The 23,941-nt window shown below is 41.0% G+C and overlaps 1 protein-coding gene across 2 annotated transcripts in view; it reads right to left on the bottom strand.

The window, feature by feature from the left end:
- Nucleotides 1-23,941, bottom strand: part of LOC102199140 (rho GTPase-activating protein 44-like) — a 46,115-nt gene that overhangs the window by 11,102 nt on the left and 11,072 nt on the right. The window contains exons 8-19 of one of the 2 annotated variants that reach the window (XM_013909019.1): nucleotides 22,847-22,915; nucleotides 22,681-22,762; nucleotides 21,130-21,257; nucleotides 18,854-18,965; nucleotides 16,414-16,495; nucleotides 16,236-16,316; nucleotides 11,477-11,590; nucleotides 10,524-10,615; nucleotides 10,228-10,408; nucleotides 5,932-5,949; nucleotides 3,602-3,793; nucleotides 810-925 (exon numbers count right to left, since the gene is read on the bottom strand). In XM_013909019.1, coding sequence (XP_013764473.1) covers nucleotides 810-925; nucleotides 3,602-3,793; nucleotides 5,932-5,949; nucleotides 10,228-10,408; nucleotides 10,524-10,615; nucleotides 11,477-11,590; nucleotides 16,236-16,316; nucleotides 16,414-16,495; nucleotides 18,854-18,965; nucleotides 21,130-21,257; nucleotides 22,681-22,762; nucleotides 22,847-22,915 — 1,267 coding nt within the window. The remainder of the gene's footprint in view (nucleotides 1-809; nucleotides 926-3,601; nucleotides 3,794-5,931; nucleotides 5,950-10,227; nucleotides 10,409-10,523; nucleotides 10,616-11,476; nucleotides 11,591-16,235; nucleotides 16,317-16,413; nucleotides 16,496-18,853; nucleotides 18,966-21,129; nucleotides 21,258-22,680; nucleotides 22,763-22,846; nucleotides 22,916-23,941) is intronic. The other variant, XM_013909020.1, reaches the window with a different exon arrangement.

The following is a 23,941-nucleotide window of genomic DNA, read 5'->3' on the forward strand; positions in this document are numbered from 1 at the left end:
AAAGGATGCATGTCTTGGTGTGTTAGTGTGTGATGCTAAACCAAAGTCAATGTAATTCAAATGTTTAATATGTTCTGGCCATATTAACAAATACACTAATGTTTCTGCATCGTGAACTTCATCAGAGCGCGACCTCTTGTCATTCTTTTCTTCTGTATGAAGCAGTTTTTTGGTCAAATTTCACACATATCAACTCATATAAAACACAATTTCTTTTACAGGCCAACTCTGACAAGTGATGTGTGAAATCAAAGTTTAAGTGTAAAAGAGATGCTTGTCTCGTCTTCAGTCTAATAAACTCTGAAGTTCCCCAGACAAATTTACCCATCAAATTGCTCATTAATTATAATATCTGCCTTAATTAAACCCTTCAATCATACAGCATCAAGTCAAGTTTATTTCTTCAAACTAAACATCGCCCTCTTATCCTTCGAGTCTGAGGATATTTTAGCAGATAAAACTCTACTGCAGCCAGTCAGTTATGTGGTTTTCCAAGGACCTTTTCCCCTCTTTTGTGCAGCAACCAGAGTGGAAACAATGAATGAAAACACACTTTTGCAGATTTACATCCTCTCCACACGAGAGGTTCCACTGTAACTTAAAATGACCTCATTCACAGCACTGACTAATAGATTAGACAGATTCTATTAGAGCCTGAGAGACAGCTAAATGAACACAGCGTGCTGCATCTTTTTTTGCTGTCACAGTACTGGGCAAGATGCAGAGTTTTTAAATCCCCAAAAGTATTTTTACCATGTTTTTGAGACAAGCTGAGATCCCTGTCATACATGCCCAGTTAGTTGTATTACCTCTCCTCAAGGTGTGCGGACTGTGGTCAGAGAGCTGCGACTGTCCACTAGAGGTCACTGCTCCCTGGAGCCCCTTCTGTCCAATCACTGGAGACAGCTCCTTGTTCTTCAGAGTACTGAGGAGAGAGTGAAGGACAAAACACACAAACACACACATTACGATATACTTTCTTCTGTAATTTACTAACCCTGCCTCCATAAATCTCTTTGTTTTATAAAAAAAAAAAAAGGAAAATATATGAGAGCAGCCATAATTCAAACTGTCCAGGTGACCACTGTTGCAGATGGACATGTAGCTTATGCAGTTGAGCAAAAAAAGAAGGAAAGAAAATTCAAACATATCCTGACAGCTTAATAAATTTTCCTTACTCTTACAGCACAGTGTAGCCAGAATGCCAATGGGAAGAAGGTCTTAAGGTCAAAACATAACCAGTTTACTCTCTGATCGACTGACTCTCCTCAGCTACGCCTCAACACACTCTCACTCTTCAGCAAACAAGACATGGAAGCAGCCGGCATTCAAAGGGAAGCTATTATGCTGATACGATATCTGGATTTTCATATTAAACATGGCTGAAGTTTCAAATTAATGAGGTCAGCATATGTAAAAGTAATATCTGTGATACTACTACTACTTACCTTCTGCCCTATTTCAGCCAGTTTTTCCTGCTCTTAGCTCTGAATGATGTCAGAGAGAGTGGACAGACCACCTGCTGTTCAAATCTGTTTATAAGCGGCAGAAGATAGCAATGTTTTCTGATATTTACTAAGATGTATTTGACTGTTCAACACCTCCAAACATCTCTTACAGGACTGTGACCTCATCTTTTTTTAAAGGACGCTTTATGAGACTGTGGTTGTCTTTGGTTTTGTCTGACATGTGGTAGTTAGCAGTGTGTACTTCCTCCCTCTTTTAATGGTTGCTGGTAATCAGCTTGTAGATGGGTAATGCAACCTTACATAAGGGGAAACTATTTATTCTCTATCAGTGCAAATATGTATAAAAAAAGCAAAATAGGTCCCCTTTAAACTCATATGAACATGTTGCTGTAAACCAAAGCAGATGCTTTTTGGGGTTTCCTTAAATATCAAACAGTGCTGTTTTGCTCCTGCATACATCATTGCCTTCGCATTCAAAATCTCACTGACTCATTAACGCTGACTTTTATAATCATTGACTGAAAGCTTTGGATTTCCTTTGTTGCCTGGCAACAGGCTCCTGAATACCCTGCTCACATGGAAAGTTATGGATTGCATACATGGCAGCAAAATTAAAGATGGATGTGATAATGGAATCCTTAAAGCGCTTTGATTTCTATAAGAGACAGCTGCAAACCAAGCGAGTTAATAGAACACAGAGTAGGGTGGCACTGAAGGGAGTTTCTCTTTTTCTTTTTAAAAAAAAAATCACCCCTCTCTTGTGCTTCCTTGTCCCTGCGGGGGCCTCTCCTTATTTGTGTGTGATTTGTGTTAGTGGGAGCGGGTTGAGCAGGGCTCTGTATTTACCTCGTCAGCTTGGCTCCTCTCTCCCGGCTACAGGCACAGGCTGCCCATGGAGGTGGAGCAGGGAGAGGGGTGCTGGGGGTTTTCGGGGAGCCAAGGAAGAGATCGTGACGAGTGAGAACGAGCGGGGGTTTGATGTAAAGGGAGGAGCCATTCGTTTCGGACGGGGGCCCATGCGGAGCAATAGACGGGGAGGCCGGTTTGGGCAGATGCAGGGAGTTAGGTTTGGGGTTGGAGTTGACGTCAAGCTGCTGAGGGGATGGGCACAGGGAGTGAAGGAGCGGGGGTGGGCTGTACCCAGTGCGGCGGGGTGGAGGGGACGGGCCAGGGGGCACAGATTCGGGGCTGGGGGCAACGGGACGCATACCCGGAGGTGTTCGGGTGCGGAAATGGTGGTGAGGGAGCGAGTAGGAAGAGCAAGAAGAGGAGGAAGAGGAGGAAGAAGAGGAAGAGGGGTAAGGGGGAGGCGGCCTCTCCTCCTCTGGGGAGGGGTAGGCGTAACAGGAGTCCGACCAATTGGAGGATGCATCGTCTGAACTGCAATGATAGAAATATCAGTGATTCAAGCGGATGAATTCATTAGTTCTAGGACGAGGGATGTGTGGATTTGAAACTTTACGTTTGGTCCATAACGAGGGAAAAATCAGGGGAAAAATCAGGTGAGGAGTAATCGTTGTTGGGACAGTGAAGTGAAGGCTCCAGGAGGGGAAGAGCACAAAGAAAACAAAATAATAAAACAGAAAATCAGCCACCTCATCCATTGCAGGCTCCTGCGACAATGGACCGTTTTGCTGCTAATGATGCTCGGACTGATGGCAAAAGAAAAATAGAGATGTGATCCATGCACATGCAGCAATAAATAGTTTTCTACTGAACTGTGGATGAACCTTTCAACACATTTTGGTTAAACCCAGCCCTAAGTAGAAGTGAAATCTTCACATGATATGCAGTATCACCACTCAGGCAGAAAATTAACTCCACGCGTGACTCAGGAAATTCAGGGGGTGAGGAGATGTTGAAATGAAAAGAAGTTCTAAATGACATGCCTCATCAGGGTGGGTTCACACAGAGGTGAGGATGAACGACAGACAAGAAAACAAGGGGTGGAGGTGGGGTGGGTGGGGGTTGGAAGGGGCAGACAGCGCAGTTCGGGTGTCATTTGCAGGGCGCGGCAGCAGACGCGGTGACGAGCGAGCAGCGGCAGCAGGTGTGTGTGCGGGCGTGGAGCAGGGGAAAAGGAGGGGTGGGGAGGTGAAACAGGAGGACGGGTGGGGCCACAACTGCCTTACCTGGCTCGGTCGCTGCTAGTGGGAGGAGGGGTGGGGGAGGGGGAGGCTGAGAATTCCCCAGGCTGCTCGGGGATGAGCGCGTCAATGGGTGGGGTGGGGGGGTGCACACTCGGTGGCGTGGACAAGGATTTACGCGTAGACGACGATCCCCTGCGCGACACCCAAGAAGTGTCCATCACCCTGACACCCATGCTGCAGTGGGACAGAGATGCACAGCCAATCAAGTCAAAGGGCGTGTTTGTCTGTGTGTAGTTCAGGGGTCAGGTTTCCACACCCAAAACACATCATCCGGGGGGTAAAAGGGATCGGCTTTCCTGTCTCTCATTTATATCAGTGCATTTAAAAAAGGCCGACCCCAGACGAGCAGGTAGGGTCGCTCAGCTTCACTCACACGATTCCCAGCATGCAACAACACACATTCTCCTGCAACATGATGGAAAATAACTAATATATATTTTAAATAACTCAACAAACAAAAATTAGTTTGGATGAAACAGGATGTGCGTTTCCGTCCTTTTCATTTTAAGTGCAAATCAGCAGAATTAATTGATGGCTGCATGCAAGTGGAAACGTCCAGGACTAAGGAAATGAGGCCAGAGCAGGACTTCGCGAAGCAGTGTGTGACATCACAGTTGCTACATCCATCTTTTCCACTGTCTCCTGATGAGAACGGTATGTTGTTTCAGGGCTTCAACTTATATATAATTCAGACGGCTGGTGCTAATCCAGTGAATTTTGCAGGGTTTTTAATGCATTTATCCCACTGTGGGCTTGATTCTGCTAGCTGAGGAAAACAGTCATTGTCAAACTAATTAATTACACATGTACTTTCCTGTGTCATTAAAACAGAATTGATCGATCTCATATAGGTCTCTTGGCTGTCTAGAGTTTGAGGAAGATCGATGCCACACTTAAGGTTTGTCAATTCTTCTTAGGGTTTGAGGTAGTTTAACTTAATATGGCACAAAGTCTGTTGAAACAGCAGGCCCAAGGTATCTAAATCCACCCACCACTCCCTTCTTAGCTGCTCTTCTTCTGTATAAAACCAAATGTGGTTTTATGTATTTTTTATCTAAGGTGACCCTTGCCTGGAAACAAATGCCTATAGAAAAAAAAGAAAAAAAATGTAATTGAATTCAAAAAATGAAAGAAATCTACACAAGCCAAGCCAATACAAACAAACAAAATAAATAAATAAAAATAAAAAGATGGATATGAAAAGATATGAAAGTGAAGCCAATGCATCAGACCTGCATTCTTTCAAATGGCCAGCAGGTGGCGACTCTTCTGGATCCAAACAGAAGTCAGATTCTATAAAAGTAAAACCTTTCCTCGCAAGTTTATGCTTTGAATCACTTTGTTTCTTAGCAAATACAGCATTATGTTGTAAATGTTGGCCCTATTTAAAGTAAACTAGAGGAAAACCTTGGTACATTACCTACTGTACTACGTGTGATGTCAAGGTGGCTACTTTAAAGTCAATAACTGTCTCAAGTTGGATACTTTGTCTATACACTTACCATAAGTACACAAGTATACTACTACTAGTGTAGTAGTAGTGTTGTCTTAAATCAAACACAAAAGTAAACTTTTCAGGGCGATGCTGCAGGTCATAAATCACGAAACCTCCTGAGTTTTCCTTTGTTTAAAAGAAGTATCCTCTAATGAGTCTAAAATGCGTTTTGGACAAATGAATACCGGTACTAGAAAGAAAAATTCCATCACATGTAGACAGCTGACTCCGGCTGATGGAGCAGAGCTGTGCTGGAGGGCTGATCTAATTCAAAAAGCTTTTTATTTAATTACTGAAAGGCTGCACACTGTATAGATGGTTGACCACAAGCAGCAGACGTCCCCCTACCCAATCTGCACTTAGACAATAACACAGATAATGCAAGGTTAGTAAAAAGTATAGTGTTTTACCCCAGCTAAACTAACTGGCTTCCATTTCAAACAGATTACCACAAAAACCCCTCAATTAGTACGATAAGACAAAAACAGTAACTGTAACTATGCAGTCAGGTGAGATAAGCAACAAGAGACTATTGTATCCACAGGCTGAACGAGTCAGTTCAGTATCAGAAACTGCAAAGATGCCTCTTACTTATGTAAACAGAGAGAAACAGGCCTGTTTATTCACGTCCCCCCACTCTGCTGAGACACTGAACTACAGGAGTCCAAATATATCATTTCACACACACCCCTATGAAGCAATACACACTCAGACACATGACAAATGAGAGACAGCTCCTTTCAACGTGCAGCTGAGACGAACAGATGATGAACAGAGTGACATGAGGATGAGTGGAGGAAAAGGAGCTATACCGTACCTTTGTATCTTCCTAATGCTGCAGTGTTAAAACAGAGACAAGCACAGTGAGGACACGAGCAGAGACCACGAAAGACTCGTACGCTTGGACTCGATAAAAGCATTGTTATCAAAGAAGTGAAACAGGATAACGCTTTAAGAGAGGAGAACAGTGAAATATTGAGGCCATGTCGAAAACTAAGGAGGAATTTAGCTATAATCAGGTCAATGTTTCCCTGCTGGATACAGTAAAATCCCCCAAAACATGCGAGAGGTTTCCTGCAGCTGCAGTGAGTCTTTAGTAAGTGTGGTTTCTCTGCAGTGGTAGAAACACAAAGTAAAAATGACTGGCACTTTGTCTTGACATTTCTTTTTGTTGGTCTCTGATTGAGCAATAACAAGCATTTCTACTGATATTACCAAGCGTGTACACACAGCCTGGGAAGAAACAGGTTTTATGAAGGATCTTTCAGTGAGTTTTGCACAGACTTTCACTCCCAGTCACAACCAGCAGTGATTTAGTGTAGTTCACGATAAAGGACGTGTTTCAACAGGCAGCATTTCTGAACCCTCAACATCTGTTTTCTATAGAAATCCAGCCTATAGTCAGACCCTTTGGCAAGTCTTTGAATATCAATTCTCTCATCAAAATCAAGAAGTGAACAAGATTTATATTACCAACATTAAATATAAGGGTGGCAGAGAAAACCTTACCAAAGATGGTTGTGGAACCCATAGCAATGATTTGCTATAGGTTACAGAGACTCTAATGAGGCATCAGTCTTTCTTATCAGTTTACACGAAATACAGATGTTATTTTGAGATTTTTGTAACAGTTTTCCTAAAAATGAACAACTTTCCCAAAAGATCCCAACAAGTCATCAAACATCAGTAGGGGTTAAAGTGGGATTTGGCAGGTGGAGGAGTCCTAAGATCTGCTGTAACAGGGCAGCAGGAGACTTAAAAAGGCATAAAATCTCTATGGATTTAACCAGCTTCGTCATACATTATATATAAGCAGATGTTAGAAGAGCCATCATGGCTGCTCTCCAACCCCTGGCCAGTATGAAGCCAGTATAAAGGTGGAATGTGGAAATGTTGCTAAAGAGCATCACCAGCTTAAAGGACTTCAAGTAGTTCTTCTGGGAGCAAATCCTGCAACTCGGCAGATATCATGAAGTACCTCTATTTAGACCTCAGTAGAGTGAATGAGTCCTAAAACCTGGAAATGAGTTAGCATTTTGCACTTCAAGTTCCCTGAACTCGCAGGCAGTGGGTTCTAAAAATGTTCAGGGTTTTTTTTTTAATGCTTTAACACATTCTGTAGTAGTTTTTGTAGCTCTGAACATTTTTTTTGTTCTATTGCAAAAAATTACGTAGTAAATACCTGACTCATGAAATTTGAAGCTTTTACTTCAGAAGATAAACGGCTAAACAAGGAAAATTAACATTCAGGATAATTGTGGTGCACATAGAAGCTTAGTGGTGGTGATTTAGCATTAGCGTTGCACTTCTTGTGATTGATTCAGTGATTGAGTGCTATCAATCAGGTTGTGTTGTGTAACAAAACATATAAGTATCATAAGTTTTATTTTGCAGTGCGCTGCAAATCAGAAGAAAATGGGTGGAGCTCAAACTGTGAGTTTCAGACAGAGGATGAAGAGAAGGGCTGTAGCAAGGCTGAGGTAAGACATACTAGGATTGTTTTGAACTGTGAATCATGCAAAGCTACTCCAGGAGAATCCAAAAATAAGATTACAGGGCTGGAAATGGCCGTAATAGGTGCCCTTTAAACTTACACTTTTAACATTAAGTGAATATAATGATTGTTGCTTTTTAATCCAAGCTGGGATCTAATCTGTGCTATCAGTGTCAAAGAAGAAGAAGAATGTTGGGCTATTTGTCTAATCATCACCTGCTCTCCCAGAGTTGCAGAGAAGTGCCGCAAGTTTAGTATCTAAATATTAATTAACTTATTAGACTGACATAAATTAAGTAAGAAATTAAAGAGGACTCATGTAAAAGCAGACTTTCTTTTGGTGGAGCAGCAGCCTTTGGTTCTAAGGACTGTTTCTACTGAAAGTTGAGCTCTATTGATCCGACCCACACGGTCCAGGTTTAATTAGTCGGGCTACTTGTGGCCCCTGGGCTGCAGAGCTCAGGCTCCCCCCAGGCCCTGATAAGACCATGGGTGTATTAAAGCATTAGAGAAAGACACTCAGATTCAGACAGTGAAAGAGAAAGAAAGCGACTGACTGGTTTTCAGCTAATCCCTCTTCACAGTTTGAGGATTGTCGGATTGCTCATTTCACAGACTAAATGTCAGCTCACCCTCTGTCTTTTTCTTTCTCACTTCCAGATGTCTCAGTGAGCTGCAGAGAAAAGTTATGAGGGCAGGTCCTGTAGATAAAGAGTGAAACTGTATCGTTTTCTGTCCACCTCAGAGTGAAACTGAGCTTCTCACTGAGGTCACTTCTCACGGCAAACTTGTGTAATCGTTGGGGAATTTTCCTTCTCTTACTTCACACGTCCGACCCTGTCAGGAAGCAGTCGTGTGGAAAGTTTATGAGCCTCAATGTGGCCTTGTGTAGAAAAAATGTCTCTAGCTGTCAGTCAGCTGGATGACAGTGTACGCAGAGAAGACTGCTAATTAATTCAGAGACAGGTTTAAACAGGTGGAATCAGTGGAAGTTTTAGACGAGAAAGTTTTATTTAGGGAGTCAGTCTGTGCACATATAAACCGTTTATATTTGCATATTAAATTCATACTGCAACAGACACTCACCAGCCACTTTATTAGGCACACCTGTTTAACTGCTCATTAATGCAAATGATCTCATCAGCCAATCATATGGCAGTAACTCAATCTATGCAGACATGGTCAAGATAATCTGCTGAAGTTCAAGCCGAGTATCAAGAAGAAAGAACAAAATTGTGACTGGCTGACAGAGAAGCTGGTCAGAGTATTTCAGAAACTGATGATCTTCTGGGATTTTTCCACACAACCATCTCTGGGATTTACAGAAAAAGACCAAAGACAAAAAATATCCAGTGAGCGGCAGTTCTCTGGGCAAAAATGCCTCGTTGATGCAAGAGGTCAGAGGAAATCGGCTAAGTTACCCTGAGCTTATAGGGAGGCAACCATGAGAGACACAGAAGAACATCTCTGAACTCACAAAAGGTCAAAGCAGACTGACTCTAGCAGCAGACCACACCAAGAACAGGAAACTGAGGCTACAATTTACATCAGCTCATCAAAATTGGCCAATAGAAGAGCAGAAAGATGTGGTCTGGTGTGAAAAGTCTTGATTTCTGTTGCAACTTTGCAGTAAACAGCACAAAAGCACGGCTCCATCCTGCAGGTCAGGCTGCTGGTGGTGTAATAGCGTGGGGATATTTTATTGGCACACTTTAATTCCCTTAGGACCTACGGAGTGTCATTTAAACACCACATCATACCTGAGTATTGTTAATGATCATGTCCATCCCTTAATAATAGATGTCAGGTCACAAAGCTCAAATAATCTCAAACTGGTTTCTTGAACATGACAGTGAGTTGATTGTACTTAAACGGCCTCCACAGTCACCAGATCTCAATCCAGTAGAGGACCTTTGGTGTGCGGTGGAACGGGAGATTCACATATTGGATCAGCAGGAACTGTGTGACTCTATCATGTCAGTATGGACCAAAATCTGAGGAATGGTTCCAGCACTTGGCTAAATCTATGCCTTTAAAAACGAAGACAGTGTTGCAAGAAAAAACAGGGTCCAACCGAGTAGTAGCAAGGTGTACTTAATAATGTGGCTGGTGAGTGTATATTCTGTACTAACCTACACTTTCATAACTTGCCCAAGCCAATCTTTCCAGATCTGCAGTGACTAAAAGTACACTGTAACCTTTCTCTCGCTTGTTTCTAAGATTATGTGCATTCTTACTTTAGACCTAATCCCAATACTGTTTTTAATGTACTGATACTTGATTTTAAGGCCGATATCAATATTTGGCGATTTAAAAATCTAATATATTTGTTATGTGCAGTTAGTTATCTATGAATCTATGACAGTACAGCTTAAAAGTAATCTTGTTCTGTGAATTATTTGTTTACGTTCTGCTTGGATCTGCTGATTGCTGTGTTTCAAACATATATGCTGCCAGTGGGAAGTTGCAGAGAGCTTTCTGAAACAAATCATACAAGATCAACTCTCATAATTTTCAGCCATCATAAATGCCAGTACCAATATCCGCAAATAGCTAATATCTGCCAACATATCGGTCGGGCTCTGAAATGCATCGCTAAGAGACACAGAAGAGTCATACCCGTCCTTCTTATAAAACTCCAGCATCATGTTGTCTGTGGCGACGCTGAGCGGCCGCCGGCTCTGGTCGTTCTGCTTGCGATCCATCTGATCCATATCTGGAGACGGCATCGAGCTGTAGTTGGCGTTGTGGTTGGTGTGGACGGGGCTGCCGTAGTTTCCTGTGACATTGAACTCGATCTCTAACGAAGACAGAAGAAAACAGGAACAACTCAGTATTTTATTTTCTAAAATGCCATTTTAAGACTTCAAGAACAAACAAAGCAGGGCTGTTTCCTCTTCTTTTTCCCTCCTCACCTCCTGGGAAGAACCAGTCGGCGTGCTGGATGATGGGCTCGATGATGCCGACGATCTGTAGGGAAACTGTCGTCATCATCTCCGTGATGTTCCTGGAGCAAACGGAGAAGACACACTTTTTTTTAATTGGGGGGGGGGAGAAGTGTCTGTCTGTCTGTAAGCATTTCACACAGAGGGTGATTAGCACATTTTCATGATATTACCAAAGCATTAAAATGAGAAAATTAAAATCATTTCAGAACTGTGGGCTATTAAAGTACTAATTAAAAGTTAAGGGGGATGACGAGTTTGTAAGATTTACACAGAGATATAAAAGGAGACGTCCTTCACCCTATTCAAAACTGCCAAGTCATCATCTTTCTCCTAAATATATACGGTATAATAACAGCAGTCTCCTATGGATGAAGTTGTGTGTCTGCAGGCCTTTTTGTTAGTAGCAGCCCATGTTTTTTGATTAAGGAAAAAGAGGAAGAGAAACTGAGCTGCAATGAGAGAATCCCTTTGAGTCCCTCCATTCGTTGTCTGCCACCTTTAATCATCAAGTTACTGCATGAAAAAGTGATTTTAAGGGCCGAGCAGGAGGCAGTGCATGATAAAACCTGCAGGAATTACAATAAAACTAAAATGACTTCACTCGCTTGCCTCTAATTAAATCTGGCCCTTGCTTTTGTTTGTTTAACTTCATAATTAAATTGTAGCTGCAAGTCATGGTATAGAAGGTATCTCAGCACATGCATAATTCATGATGTGAAAATATTAGGATGAGATAGCAGGATGAAATAAGTGCACAATAATAATCAAATCAAACACACGGCACAACTCTTCCTCTCGTCATCAGCTGATTTGTTTCCATGGTTCACTGGTACCAAGATCCAGCATTTTGTGTTCAGTTATGATCACACAGAAGAGGATAAGGTAACAAGCCACATGTATATGCATCTGCTATAACTTACCCATCATTCTGAGTCCACAGCAGGTTGGGTCCGAGGACAATAGCAATGTTTCCAGGCGTCATCTTGTTCACATCCTGGTACTCAGTCAGTTTGGACAGGAATTTGATTAAATACCTGTTAATTAAGGTGCAGAAAACAGACTATTCAATAAAAACAGAATTTAAATGTACATTCAACCTCTCTATCTAAACATTTAGACCATGAAACTGTTACTACTATAAATATTCTGATAGCTGTCATAGGGCGAGAGGCGAGGTAAACCCTGGACAGGTTGCCAGTCTGTTGCAGGACAGACAACACAGAGAGACAGACATTCACACTCGCATTCACAGGTATGGGCAATTTGGATTAACCAATTAACCTATCCCCACAAGCTGCATGTCTTTGGAGGGTGGGAGGAAGCCGGAATACCCGGAGGCAACCCACGCAAACACGGGGAGAACATGCAAACTCCACACAGAAAGACCCCGGCCTGATGGCGGAATTGAACTCAGGACCTTCTTGCTGTGCGGCAACAGTGCTAACCACCGTGCCGCCCGCATTTGTAAAACATGTAAAACAAAAATTAAACATTACCAAAGCAAAATTATTATTTAATTGTTTAATTTAAAATAAAAACACTATTTATAAATCAACATTTTAAAATGAATTATTAATCCATTAATAAATACTTCAAAAATGAATTTCACAAAAAAGTATTAAACTCTCAATAAAAACCTCATTTCAAATTCCAAATTTAAAAACTGATTTTCACAATCTTTTTCCAAAATCTCAAGCAATCCAAATTAGCCACGAGGTGTGACTTAAGGAGCTCACTGATTGGCTGGCTGTCTCGATTTTTCTACACTGCTGTTTTGTGCTCATAGCCTTGCAGTGCTAAGAAGTGTGTGTGCTTGTATAAAGGCCATTCAGCCTCAGTATTTACACTCTGCCCAAAACGGATATATGATGAACGAAGGGTGTGCGCCTGTGGACTCACCCTGACCACCTGTTTCAGGTAACGTGCTAACACGGCTAACGCTAGCGTCACCGCATGTTAGTGAAGAGTTAGGGGCGTGGCTGTTTTGACTGATTGGTGCTACTTGGTTGTAGTGATGGGATTTCCGACTCTTTTTAGAGAACCGATACTTTCGGCTCGACTCACTAAAAAGAGCCGGTTCTTCAGGTTGTTTTGCTGCTTTAATTAATTTATATATGTTTATATATAAATATATATGGTGGCCCCTAGAGACAAAGCACGTACAAACTCCAAAACACATTTCTAGCGTTAACTGAACTTCCAAAATAGAGCTACCTAGAGCACTTAAATTACACAATTGAAAGCATATGTGTATTGTTTGTGTATTTATGCACAAGCACTCATATATACTCAAATAATAAAAAAAAATATGTTCATTTACCTGTTACTACCAAACACCAAATCCGGTCGTTGGTACTTCCTGGCTTGTGTAGCCACTAGGTAACAAAAGCTCAACACTGCTCCTAGCATCCTGGAGCACTTCTGTTGTGTTTGTACATGTTTTGGAGTTTGTACGTGCTTTGTCTGTAGGGGCCACCGTAAATATACTTTTATTTATTCACTCCACATAAAATGTAATAAATAAATCATATAATACAAAAACCAACTATTTACATTTCAACTTTTAACTATTTAAATTTTCAGCTTTTTCCTTTTAAACAAATTTAAACACTAAACACTGCAAACCACAACACAATTAAATATAAATATGAAAAAATATAAAAACAAAAAGAAGATGCACATTCTCTTTCATATAGGCCTGCATCAATAAACTTTCTGAATCCTTTATCATCCGTAACTGAAAATAGTTGTGGATGATTACTATACCTTTTTAATGTGACGTTGTTGTCCCTGGCTCCCTCCCGCTCTGTTCCTGTGCCACTGAGTGTAACTACTGCCCCTCCCCCCTCTTCCCAGCGCAAAGCACAAGGCTCGCGTGCGGAGTGAAGCGGAAAAAAGTGCGAGAGAGAGGGTGAGAGAAAGAAAGGGAAAAAAAAACCACGATTCCCAATAAGGAGCCGGCTCGCGTCGTTCACTTCAAAGAGTGGGCTTTAAGAGCCGTTTCATTTGCGACTGACACATCACTACCTGGTTGTGATACAGGCAGCTGGAGCCAACTGAGATGTGCTAACCCCACCTCTCCTTCAATTTTGTAAGCTGGACCTCGTTTTGATGCCTTTTGGAGCACCTTAAAGAGTTTCTGTGCGGCTTTCAGTTTTGGTGTATTAGCATTATATTAGCCTATATACATGTTTCTGCGCATTATTCCCACACAGTTTATGGATACAGCTGTATCCTGCATGCTGGCATTTGCTGATAAGTTAGCAGTCCACGCTCTCATCCAAAATATGATCACTTCTGGCTCAAAAAAACATAATGATGGCTACATCCATCCCAATATGTTCCGGTCAGTTTCAAACAGCAGATACTGTAGTGTTACAGCTGCAGTCTGAATGATAACTGCGTGCCTGCTGAATGCACGAACCACACTGAGGCAAAGCTTATTATTGCAGCCAACCATTTCTGTGTCTGATGTTTTCAGAAATGGATGGGCTGGTGGATGTCTGTAGCTGAGCTGAATGACTCATCCAGAGCTGAACATCAGGCCGCTCATCACGGCAAACAGCAATCATCTGGACAGGCCTGACAGGTCTCTTCAGAGGAGCACCGTCTAAAAATACGACGCATTTGTGCGATTCGATGATGATGCTGACAAGTGCCGCTGCACCTCGCTCTCCTCATTTCTGTACCATCACTTCCTCTCTTCCTTTTCTCTGTCAGGCCTTTCCACTTTCTTCTTTTGATCAGGAGACAAGCCTTTCAGCATTCTGCATTTAATCCAGCAGCCAACACCTGGGATGCAACGCCTCTTTCTCCACACTGTTTCATAAAGGTCAGAGTTTCTCTTTTCTGGCAGGTGGTGATAAGTAGCGCACAATGAATCAGCCTCCTGAAAGCTGGAAATCATTTTTCAGCTTTCAGGAAGCAAACAGATACCAAGAAGTGACTGAAAATGAAAGAAGAAAAATCCTCGAGAATCAATAGAGGTAAAGCGATATAGCTACGAGTTATTATCTCCCGACTCCACAGCTACCCTCTGATCTACAGAATGGTATTATCTGTATTGTTTTTGGTTCACGCTCAAGTTTCTGAGGAACATTATTCCAGTGTCAAAATAAATAAATATAGTTGCCAATAGTGAAGTGATAGAAGGAGGCCTAATCACAGATTGTTGGTTTAATAGTCTGGCTGCCACCATCTCGGCTTTCATTAATCTGAACCTGACCTTATTTGAACCAGTACTAAAGCTGGCTAGTTCAGGTAGACAGTGATATTAAAATAGATGCTAATCACGGCTAAAAAACAAAAACCTTTGCATCACCTCTGAACAGTTGACTCCTGTCATTGTTATTTAAAAGAGAAATAAGCATATTTCACAGCCTGCTACAAAAATATATTTGGTTTTGCCTCTTTTGCCACAAGCATACTGAGGATGTATGTCATATATCTCTAGTTTAGAAACTACAGTGCCCCCACTTCACACACTCGTGTACTCTAGTTTAGTCTAAACAAAATGCTCCCAACCTGTTATCCTCAATAGTGCATAACTTAAAGCCTTAAAACAGCAGTAAAAGAAATGTGTTACTGGCGGCAAAGACACTTATTTCTGCTCTAAATTTGGGCATTTTGAGGGGATTGATCTTAGACTGTACCAAAAAGATGGGCTTAGCCTCTGTGATACATTGTGGAAGTGTTTGGTCACCATGATGGTGATTTGGAGCCAGATGTGACCATATTTAGACAATAAGTTGCACTTCTAAATTATCAATAACTAGCTTTTTTATGCAAACTGCAATCATACTCATAAAATCTACATAAATATGTGCAACACATAAACACACATACCTGCTAATTAGCCTAAATCACATAAATATACTGGAATTTCAGTAACTATATGTGAGTCACAAATGTCTTGGATGGTCTATTCTTCACAACAAGTCAAACAGTTTGTTGGATAATTCCATTAAAATGTTCTAAAAAAGGCATAAACCAACTGTAAAAGTCCAGTTCATTGACTAATTAGCAGCCATGAGGCTCAGGAGAAAACAACTGGCAACAACTCCTCACCAATTAAAACCACTGAGCTGCCCTCATACAGTTTTTATAACTGAGGGAAACTGTGCCCTGAGACCACAGCTGATTGTAAACATATTCCTGCTTTAAAGTTGGGCATTTTAACACGAGAATCTGTGGGGACTGACTGCCTTTTGGCATTTGCCTCAAGTGGCCATTAGAGGAACTGCAGTTGTTGGCGCTGGCTTATTTTGCAAAGCAATTTTGATTTAGGTTTTTCTAAAGATTTCTCTTTGAACTTATTTTACACACTACAGATGCAACAGAAACACTCAGGGACAGTCAGCAAAGATACAGGTGACAGACTGGGGACTCAATGAGATGAACATTTTGGCCCAGCTATTTCTGACCATCAGGTCACTTTGTCATGTCTTTGGTGGTTTCCTTCAGTTAAATGAACTCCTCTTTATAGGCAGAGCCAGCCAGTCTTATATGCAGTTATATAATGAGGTAAGGCGGAAAATAGACCTGATTCCTTCGATATGCAGTTAAAAAAACCAAAATGAGCCTGACTGGGATGTTTCAGCTGGTTAACCAGATTATTTGGCCAATATATGAAAAAAGAGAGAACCAGGAGGGGAGTGAAACATGGAAACGCTGACTCACTTAAAGTTGGTGTTGTTGGCTGAAGGGAGTTTCTCACACGCATTGAACAGAGCCTGCAGGCGCTTGTCTTGATCTTGAATGCTGCAGGACGACATGAAAGATTGGTTGTAAAACAACAGTAGGTCGAAGAAATGCCTTTAACATGAAGATGGCAACATTGGTCTGAGATGATACACACTTTGAGGCTTGGATCCAGTCATTGTAGAGTTCAAAGGTCATTAATGGTTCAGGGAGCTCGCGCAGGTAGGACTTCAAAGCACCTGGAGAGAGCACAGCAAGAACCATGGTAAATACATGTCTGCACCCGTGTATTTCAGCACATAGAAGCAACCATAGAAGGAAAGAAAGAAAGATGGAAACAAAAGAAAATAGAGAAGCAAAGAGGAAAAGCAGGAAAGAAAGTAAAAGGAAGCAAATAAGGAAAGAAGATAGCAGACAGGCAAGGAAGGAAATGAAGAAAGTAAAGACGTTTATCAAGAAATAAACAAACCACCAAACAAAGAAATAGAAACAAAGACGATAAACGTTTTGAAGCAACCATCTGCTCCATGATTAGTGCTTCAGCGTGGACTCTGTCCGATCCAGCCGAGCCCAGATCTGATCGTATGTACTGCATGAGAGTGAGTGTAATTTCCTGCAGCTCACTGCACAATGGCATTAGATTTCAGATTAAATCACTTTATATAGGAGCACATCTTATGTGATGTATATATATTCAAATTCCAGGCTGAAAGGCCTTCCTTGCCAGCAGTCTCCATTACTCTGGTCCCCATGACAAAAAGCCAGTGGGATTTTCCATAATTACAAACACAAGTATGTTTATTCAGAACAGAAAATCAAAATCAAATGATTGTTTTCATGACTAGAAAAAGTTTATGTGCCTGTGAAAAGTCTGTCTGTGCACGGTTTGTCCCATCAAGTGCTCAGAAATGAGTCCCACTGGTCTACGCAGCTATCCTGTAAAACTACACAAATCCACATCGAGCTTCTGTCTGACCAGAACTGAGCTTTCCTTTACTGATGAGGAAGGACACAGCTGACCGGGTTTCACTGCGACGTGTCGTCTTCTCTCTTTGGCCTGCCGCTTCCATTCCCCAGAGGGATGGACGACAAACAGCTGTGTATACATATGCATATACATATAGGTGGTGCACTGATGGTGCAAAATAAATGCCTGCAGTTACACTGAACCAGGGCTTCCACCTCCTCCTCCACAGTGGGACGAATTAAATTTGCTGGTGGAGCTGACCCAGTTTAATATGGGACCATTAAAGGGCAGAATAGGACATTTTCTCCACATGCTCCGGTGAGCTGTGAGTTAAATTGAGATTTAATGCTGCATTATTCTGCACTGGTTGAAAATGACTCTTTTTTTCTGACTTTCATACTCGGCTGAGAAATTAAAATCTTCACTGTGCATCAGAGAGGTTTTCAGTTTGTTTGTAAAAGCAAAGATTTAATAGTTTGGTCATGAAACAATTAAGACACATTTTTCCAACAGTAGTACGACAGCTAGGCGAACAAACACAGGACTTAAATGATCTGGCTTATATACAAAAAATAAAAAACTGCGTTTTTGCTACAATATTCTGTTGCAAAAAAACAACCCAAAAACACAAGGACATCCGTAAAGTACGGCGGTTTCCTCAGCAAAGAAAACCAAAGAAGCCACTGAACATAAAACAAATGTTTTTGAAAACACACTGACAAATAATTTACTACAAATGCTGCAGATGATTATAACTGAGAGCCTCGTCATTTTAGAAATAAAAGAAAGATTACTAGCGAGACACCTCTCTGTGCTGAAAGGATGCTTACCATTAAGTTTTATTTTTCGATAGAAAAACAGCCGGTGTGATAATTTTAAGAAAAATGCACTTGTTTTTAAGATAAAAATATTTTCCACAGCTTGTAAAAAGCTTTTCATTTGGAGATGTATGGTTTTCATCTGACGACAGCAATATGCTGCTGCAGTAAAAAAAAAAGATCAATAACAGCATCATAAAAGCTTGAAAGCTTTTCTTTCTTTTGTAGTTTGTCACAGTGCAGCTTTAAAAGCGAATACGTGACAGAAACAAAAAGAGGTTTTTTGTTGCATCCTCTCCAGAAGATGAAGAATCTGTCTGACACTAATCCCAGTTATATTTGGAATTTATCACTGGGCATTTCTTGGATAGTTTATTGAAAGTGGAAGAAAAACACTTTGCTTTGTCTGCAGACACGCGAGCAGTGACCACAGAAGCAAAGTGAATCCTAATCGAGCCTAAAGTTCCTGTGTCACACCAGGAAAATAACCTTTAACCTTTAATAGGAAATTTACTGCAAACAGCAGCAGGAGAAACAAAGACAGGCAGCAGAAGGGATTAAAAATGTTTCTTTGATGCGAGCAGCCTGATTATGATTATATTCATTCATTGACAACAGGAGGGTAGCTCAGCATAAGGAAAATAACAGAAATGTACAGAAACTAGACTCGAACAAGCCAACGGGGGCCAACTCATAAATCTACCCCTGTGAGGCAAATTTCAATGGATTATCAGTTGTCATGGGAACACATGATGTACAACCAGGAGGCAGGGAGGAGGTCTAGGTATGTGGCAGTGTTGTTGATAGCTCACCTGCGATGGCGTGTGGGTCTGCGGAGTATTCTTGCACGTCTAAAACCCCGCAGTCCAGAGACGCCTTCAGCTTTTTGAGTTTGGAGGCCGAGGGAGCGATTCTGAACAAACCCTGAGACACAGAAACGAAGCCAAGGTCACTTAACTCCAACAGCAGGAGAATTACACAGGCTGAATTTATTTTGTGTTACAAATGCCTGATTCTCTTAGTAGCAGAAGAGTGTAAAATGCTACATTAAAAGTCCAGCTTTCAGAATTAAAGGTGTCATTTCCCATTTCATCCATCCATCTATGCTCTACTTCTTATCTGAGTCACAGGGCAGCACTGAGCAGTAAAGGCTTCTTCCATTTGATACTGACACCCTCCTAAAACACCCTGGTGTGGGGTGGTTGACCCATAGTTTTGAGTTTTGGGCTTCTAAGTTCTGTTCTGTAGTCACTTCACGTTGTTTCTTAGTTGTCGTGTTTTTCTGTTTTGTTCCAGTTATCTATGTTAGTCCTCCGTTCAGTTTACTCTGCCTCCCTGCTGTTCCTCGTGTATTGTTAAGTATTCGTCTGTTCCTCTGTTTAGTTATTTCCTGTTTTATTTTGGTAGCCTTTGTCTTGTGCATTGGTATTTTGTTGTGCTTTTCCTGTCTAGTTTACCTGATTTGTTGCAGCTGGGCTCCCTGGTATTTCCCATCTCCCTAATTACCTGGTGTGTTTTTAATGTTACCCTCTCTGATGGTTGTGTCTCCTTGCCTTGTGTTCACTGAGTTTTTGCGTGTTTTGAATTTCCTGCTCTGCATGTAATTTGGCTTTCCCTGTATTGTAAAACACCAGGATTAAGGATGCATTTTGAATTCATTTCTGGATTTGTGAGTGCATTTGGGTCCAAATCCTGGCTGCTACACAACCAAACCTTGTGCTGGGGCTGCTGCGAGGTCTTCTGAAGCTTAGACATGTTTGAAAGACCTTGTCGAGAAGGTGTCCAGGAGGCATATTAGGAAGTTACCTGAATCATCTCAGCTGGTTCCTTTCAATGCTCCTGACCCTAATCTCTAAGGCAGGTTTGAAATGTATGTGTACACACAGGCTTTACCCCTAACACCTGATATGTAATTAATGGGTTACCTGTAGAATTTTTGAGTCACGTTTTCACTTTGTTTCTAGTAGTTTTAATGAAAAGTTAAACTTTTCAACCAAATCACGTCATGTCATAGTCAGGAAGTGACGTGGTTGCTTGTGCAGTTTGCCATCAAAACGAAGGAGAAATTGATCGTAGTGATATGTGATCACCTCGCTGTACAGGAACAAATATCGTAACCTGCAGCTAGCATGGCTCAGTTAGTTTGTCTTGTGAGTGAGTGATTGTCTGTATCACTTTATTCTCACTTTACTCTTTTCTTTCACCCTCACCATCCAGCAGGTCACAGCACATATTTAACCCTCCATGAGCCTGGTACTGCTGGAGGTCTCTTCCAGTTAAAAGTGGGTTCTTTCTTCCCACTTTTGCCAAGTGCTGCTCATTAGGGGATAATTTGATCACTGGGATTCTCTCTGTAATACTCTATTTACCTTACTATAACAAACACCTTGAGGCAGCTATTGTTGTTAGTTAAATAGCCCTAATCATCTGGCATGTGTGAGTACTGCCCAAGTGAGAGCCCAGACATCCTTAGCACCCTTACAAAGCCAGCCTCTGCAGTTTCTCTTGTTTTTTTGAGTCACCCACCCACAGTTTATGGTCATAGACGAGAACAGGAATGGATATTGACCAGTAAATCCACAGTTTTGCTTTCATGCTCAGCTCGTTGTTCACAACAGCAGATGGATACAATTTCTGCTGCACCAATCCATCTGTCAGTCTCCTTCTCCACTCTCCCTCACAAGACACTGAGATCCACTTGGTGCAGCAGCACTCGGAGTGGGTGCTACATCCTTTTCCAGCTGAGAGAACCATATACTTGGACTTGGCGGCGTTAAACCTTGTTCCAGCTGCTTCATGTTGGGTTTCATAAAGCCAACAGCAACACAAATTCTGCAAAAAGCCGATCCTGTAACTACTGAATCAGTCGCTTTTCAGACATATGACATTACTCAATTATACCTATGGATGTATTAATGTGTGAGCATTAGTTTAATGTTCCAGCTGATTATTCGTTTCAGGCTTGGCCCCCGATTAGATTTCCCTCTGGTAATTAAGACTGACTTCATCTCCGCGGTGACCTCTGCAACATTTCACACCCATAAATGTGTTTCTTGTGTGTCGTGTGAAAAGCGACCGGTTTGTTTACCTCCTCCTGCATGCCACACTCCAGCAGCATGGTCACACAGGCCTCGATGGGAAAGGCAATATCTCTCCCGCTGAGCGCTAAGTGCTCCTCTAATGGCTTCCCGTAACACGGTTTCTCCACCCAGGTCTCTGTGAAAACACACACACACACACACACACACACACACACACACACACACACACACACACACACACACACACACACACACACACACACACAAGTTATTCACACACAAATGCCCAGATCATTCTGCAGCAGCTCTGCTTTTATGATCTTATGACTGCAGCGATTCAGAGTTTATCAAATAATTTTTTTCCAGACTGCAAAGCGATGCCAAAACAAATGCAAGGTTTTCACTATATGCAATAGTTTCCAACCATACCATTACAGAGTTATACTGTGAATGCTGTAGTTAACAGAGACAACAGTTATTTGGCATATTTTACTGGTAAAATGACAAACTGCGTTAACAAAAACACATTCATGGATAACATGACTCAATCACTCGGTCATCCACTCTATCAATATATAAAGATTTAATATGATGTTGCAGAAAACAACACAGAGTTTCACACACAATTACTGTAATCACATTACATTTTCCTGTTATGTAGTAATCAAGTGCATTACAGTACTAATTTAAGTTATTAAACTACACCTGATAGTCACAATTATGTTGTTGCTTGAGTTTTACAAGTTCTTTTCCCTCCATTGAGTCGTTTAAAACCAGATTCTCTCTGATTTGCTCATTTCGTCTCCTGTGACTTTTCAGCCACGACTGTATATGTTTAGCACCTACTAACACGTAGTTGACTTATTTCTTATCTGTTCTGTGTTTTGTGGAGCAAATTTAACAACAGAAACTACTCTGCTCAAAATAAGTTAGGGAACACTTCATCATCGCATTACAACACAAAGCCAGTTACACTTCAGGGACACCAATCTGTCCACTTAGGAAGAATAAACCACTGTGGACCCATTTCCGCTGCTTTGGTGCAAATCAAAGTGACAGCAGGAAAATTTTCCCTCTTTATCCCTCCGGGCTGATTTTTGTCTAGTTTTTGCTTTTTGTTAGTTTCTTGTCTCTATGTCTAGGGCTTTTATTGTGAAAGGAAACACATGCATATCATCAAATCAGGTTTCTGCTCCAGATTGGACATTTTGGTTTCTATTAAAGCAAAACACTGTAAAGTGTATCATCAGAAATGTAACAATTAACAATTAAATGTAACAATTTAAAAAAAATGTAAATTCTTCATGTTTAGTGGTATATGTGAAGTGAATGGGGCGACACTACAACTTCCATCAGGCATGAAATAACTTCAGTTAATGTTATAAAGAAATTCTCAGCAGCGTCAAACCAGAAAACACAATGTAGGTAAATGGGTGATAAAAGCACTTGAAAGGATAAAGCACCACTTTCATTTGTACAGCCCGACACATTGTGTTTACCCATTGTCGCTGTAATATGGACTACAGCAGAGGCAAATGTAAGCAGTTAGAGAGAAAGAATAACAAAATAAGACTGCAGCATGTTGGTCTGAGACTCACCCTGATGAGCTTTGATCTGAGGCAGAACACTCTGAAGCAGCTCTAATGACTTCCTGTGGTACTCTGCCTGGACTTCTATCAGCTAGACAGAGACAGACAGAAAAAGGCAATCTGTAGTGTGTTTCTTTTTCTTTTTTGTCTGTTTTAGAGACGTGAGTGCACTTACTGTCTGGAAGTAGCTTGCATAGTCAATTTCTTTGGCCACAAAACTGTACATGTCTGCTGATAACTGATCCTGAAAACACATTTTGAAGCATAGAACGCATGAAAAACAAAAAGAGACACAAGGCACGCAACAGTCTGAAAAATGTGTTTTTGCAGTTCAAACTTTTGTCTATTTAGAGCAGATGTATTATTATTATTATCATTTGATATACTGTCACATTAAAGAGTCCTTAGAAAGCATGGCAACTCAATTAATGTAGCTGAGAAAGAGCCATTATTAATGCCATTAGATACACTGATACAAATCAAAATATATGCTTCAAAAAGTGTTTAAAATAATTATTAATATAATCAAAGTACTCTCATATTTTTGGGAATACCTAAACCCAGAACTTCACACTAATTTATGGCCACTTGAAGCCAGCTAATAGCTAAAAGTGCTCATATCTGTATGTATAGAAGTTAGGTTAAAAAAAAATCTCTCCTCTTTCTTCTATTTGCTCAAAGTTTGAAAAACTTTGTTCTATATTCTTCTGCTGAAAGTGGAAAGTTCGTCTGTTCTCACCTCATATCAGATTCAGTTACACACATTTGTGCAGCGTTAGAATACCAATCAGGTAAAGCGCCAAACTGTGCTGAGCCAAAAAAGCCCAAAAACTCTATTTTGGTTTTGTAATTTCATAAATCACAAATTTCACAAAACTTTTGCCTTTCTTGTCTACGAGAGATAACATATCATGGCTGACTAGGATGCCTATAATGACGCGAGTCATTGCTTATTGTAGTAATTACACATGATTTCTTTGTTTCCTGTATATTGTGCACATAATAGGTCAAACGGTCCGTTAAAAGGATGTATATGCACATGCAGGATGTGGAAGCTTGAACACTCTTGGAAGCAAGAATGGGCTGTTTCAGGACATTTATAAATATCCTTGTAGGTTCACTTTACAAAAACATCAACAAAAAAAAGATGACATATACATATAACAACAGCCTAGATAGATAGATAGATAGATAGATAGATAGATAGATAGATAGATAGATAGATAGATAGATAGATAGATAGATAGATAGATAGATAGATAGATAGATA

The sequence above is a fragment of the Pundamilia nyererei genome, unplaced genomic scaffold (genome assembly GCF_000239375.1).
Source record: "Pundamilia nyererei isolate P.nyererei 1_Seehausen unplaced genomic scaffold, PunNye1.0 scaffold00017, whole genome shotgun sequence".
In the NCBI taxonomy this organism is placed as follows: domain Eukaryota; kingdom Metazoa; phylum Chordata; class Actinopteri; order Cichliformes; family Cichlidae; genus Pundamilia; species Pundamilia nyererei.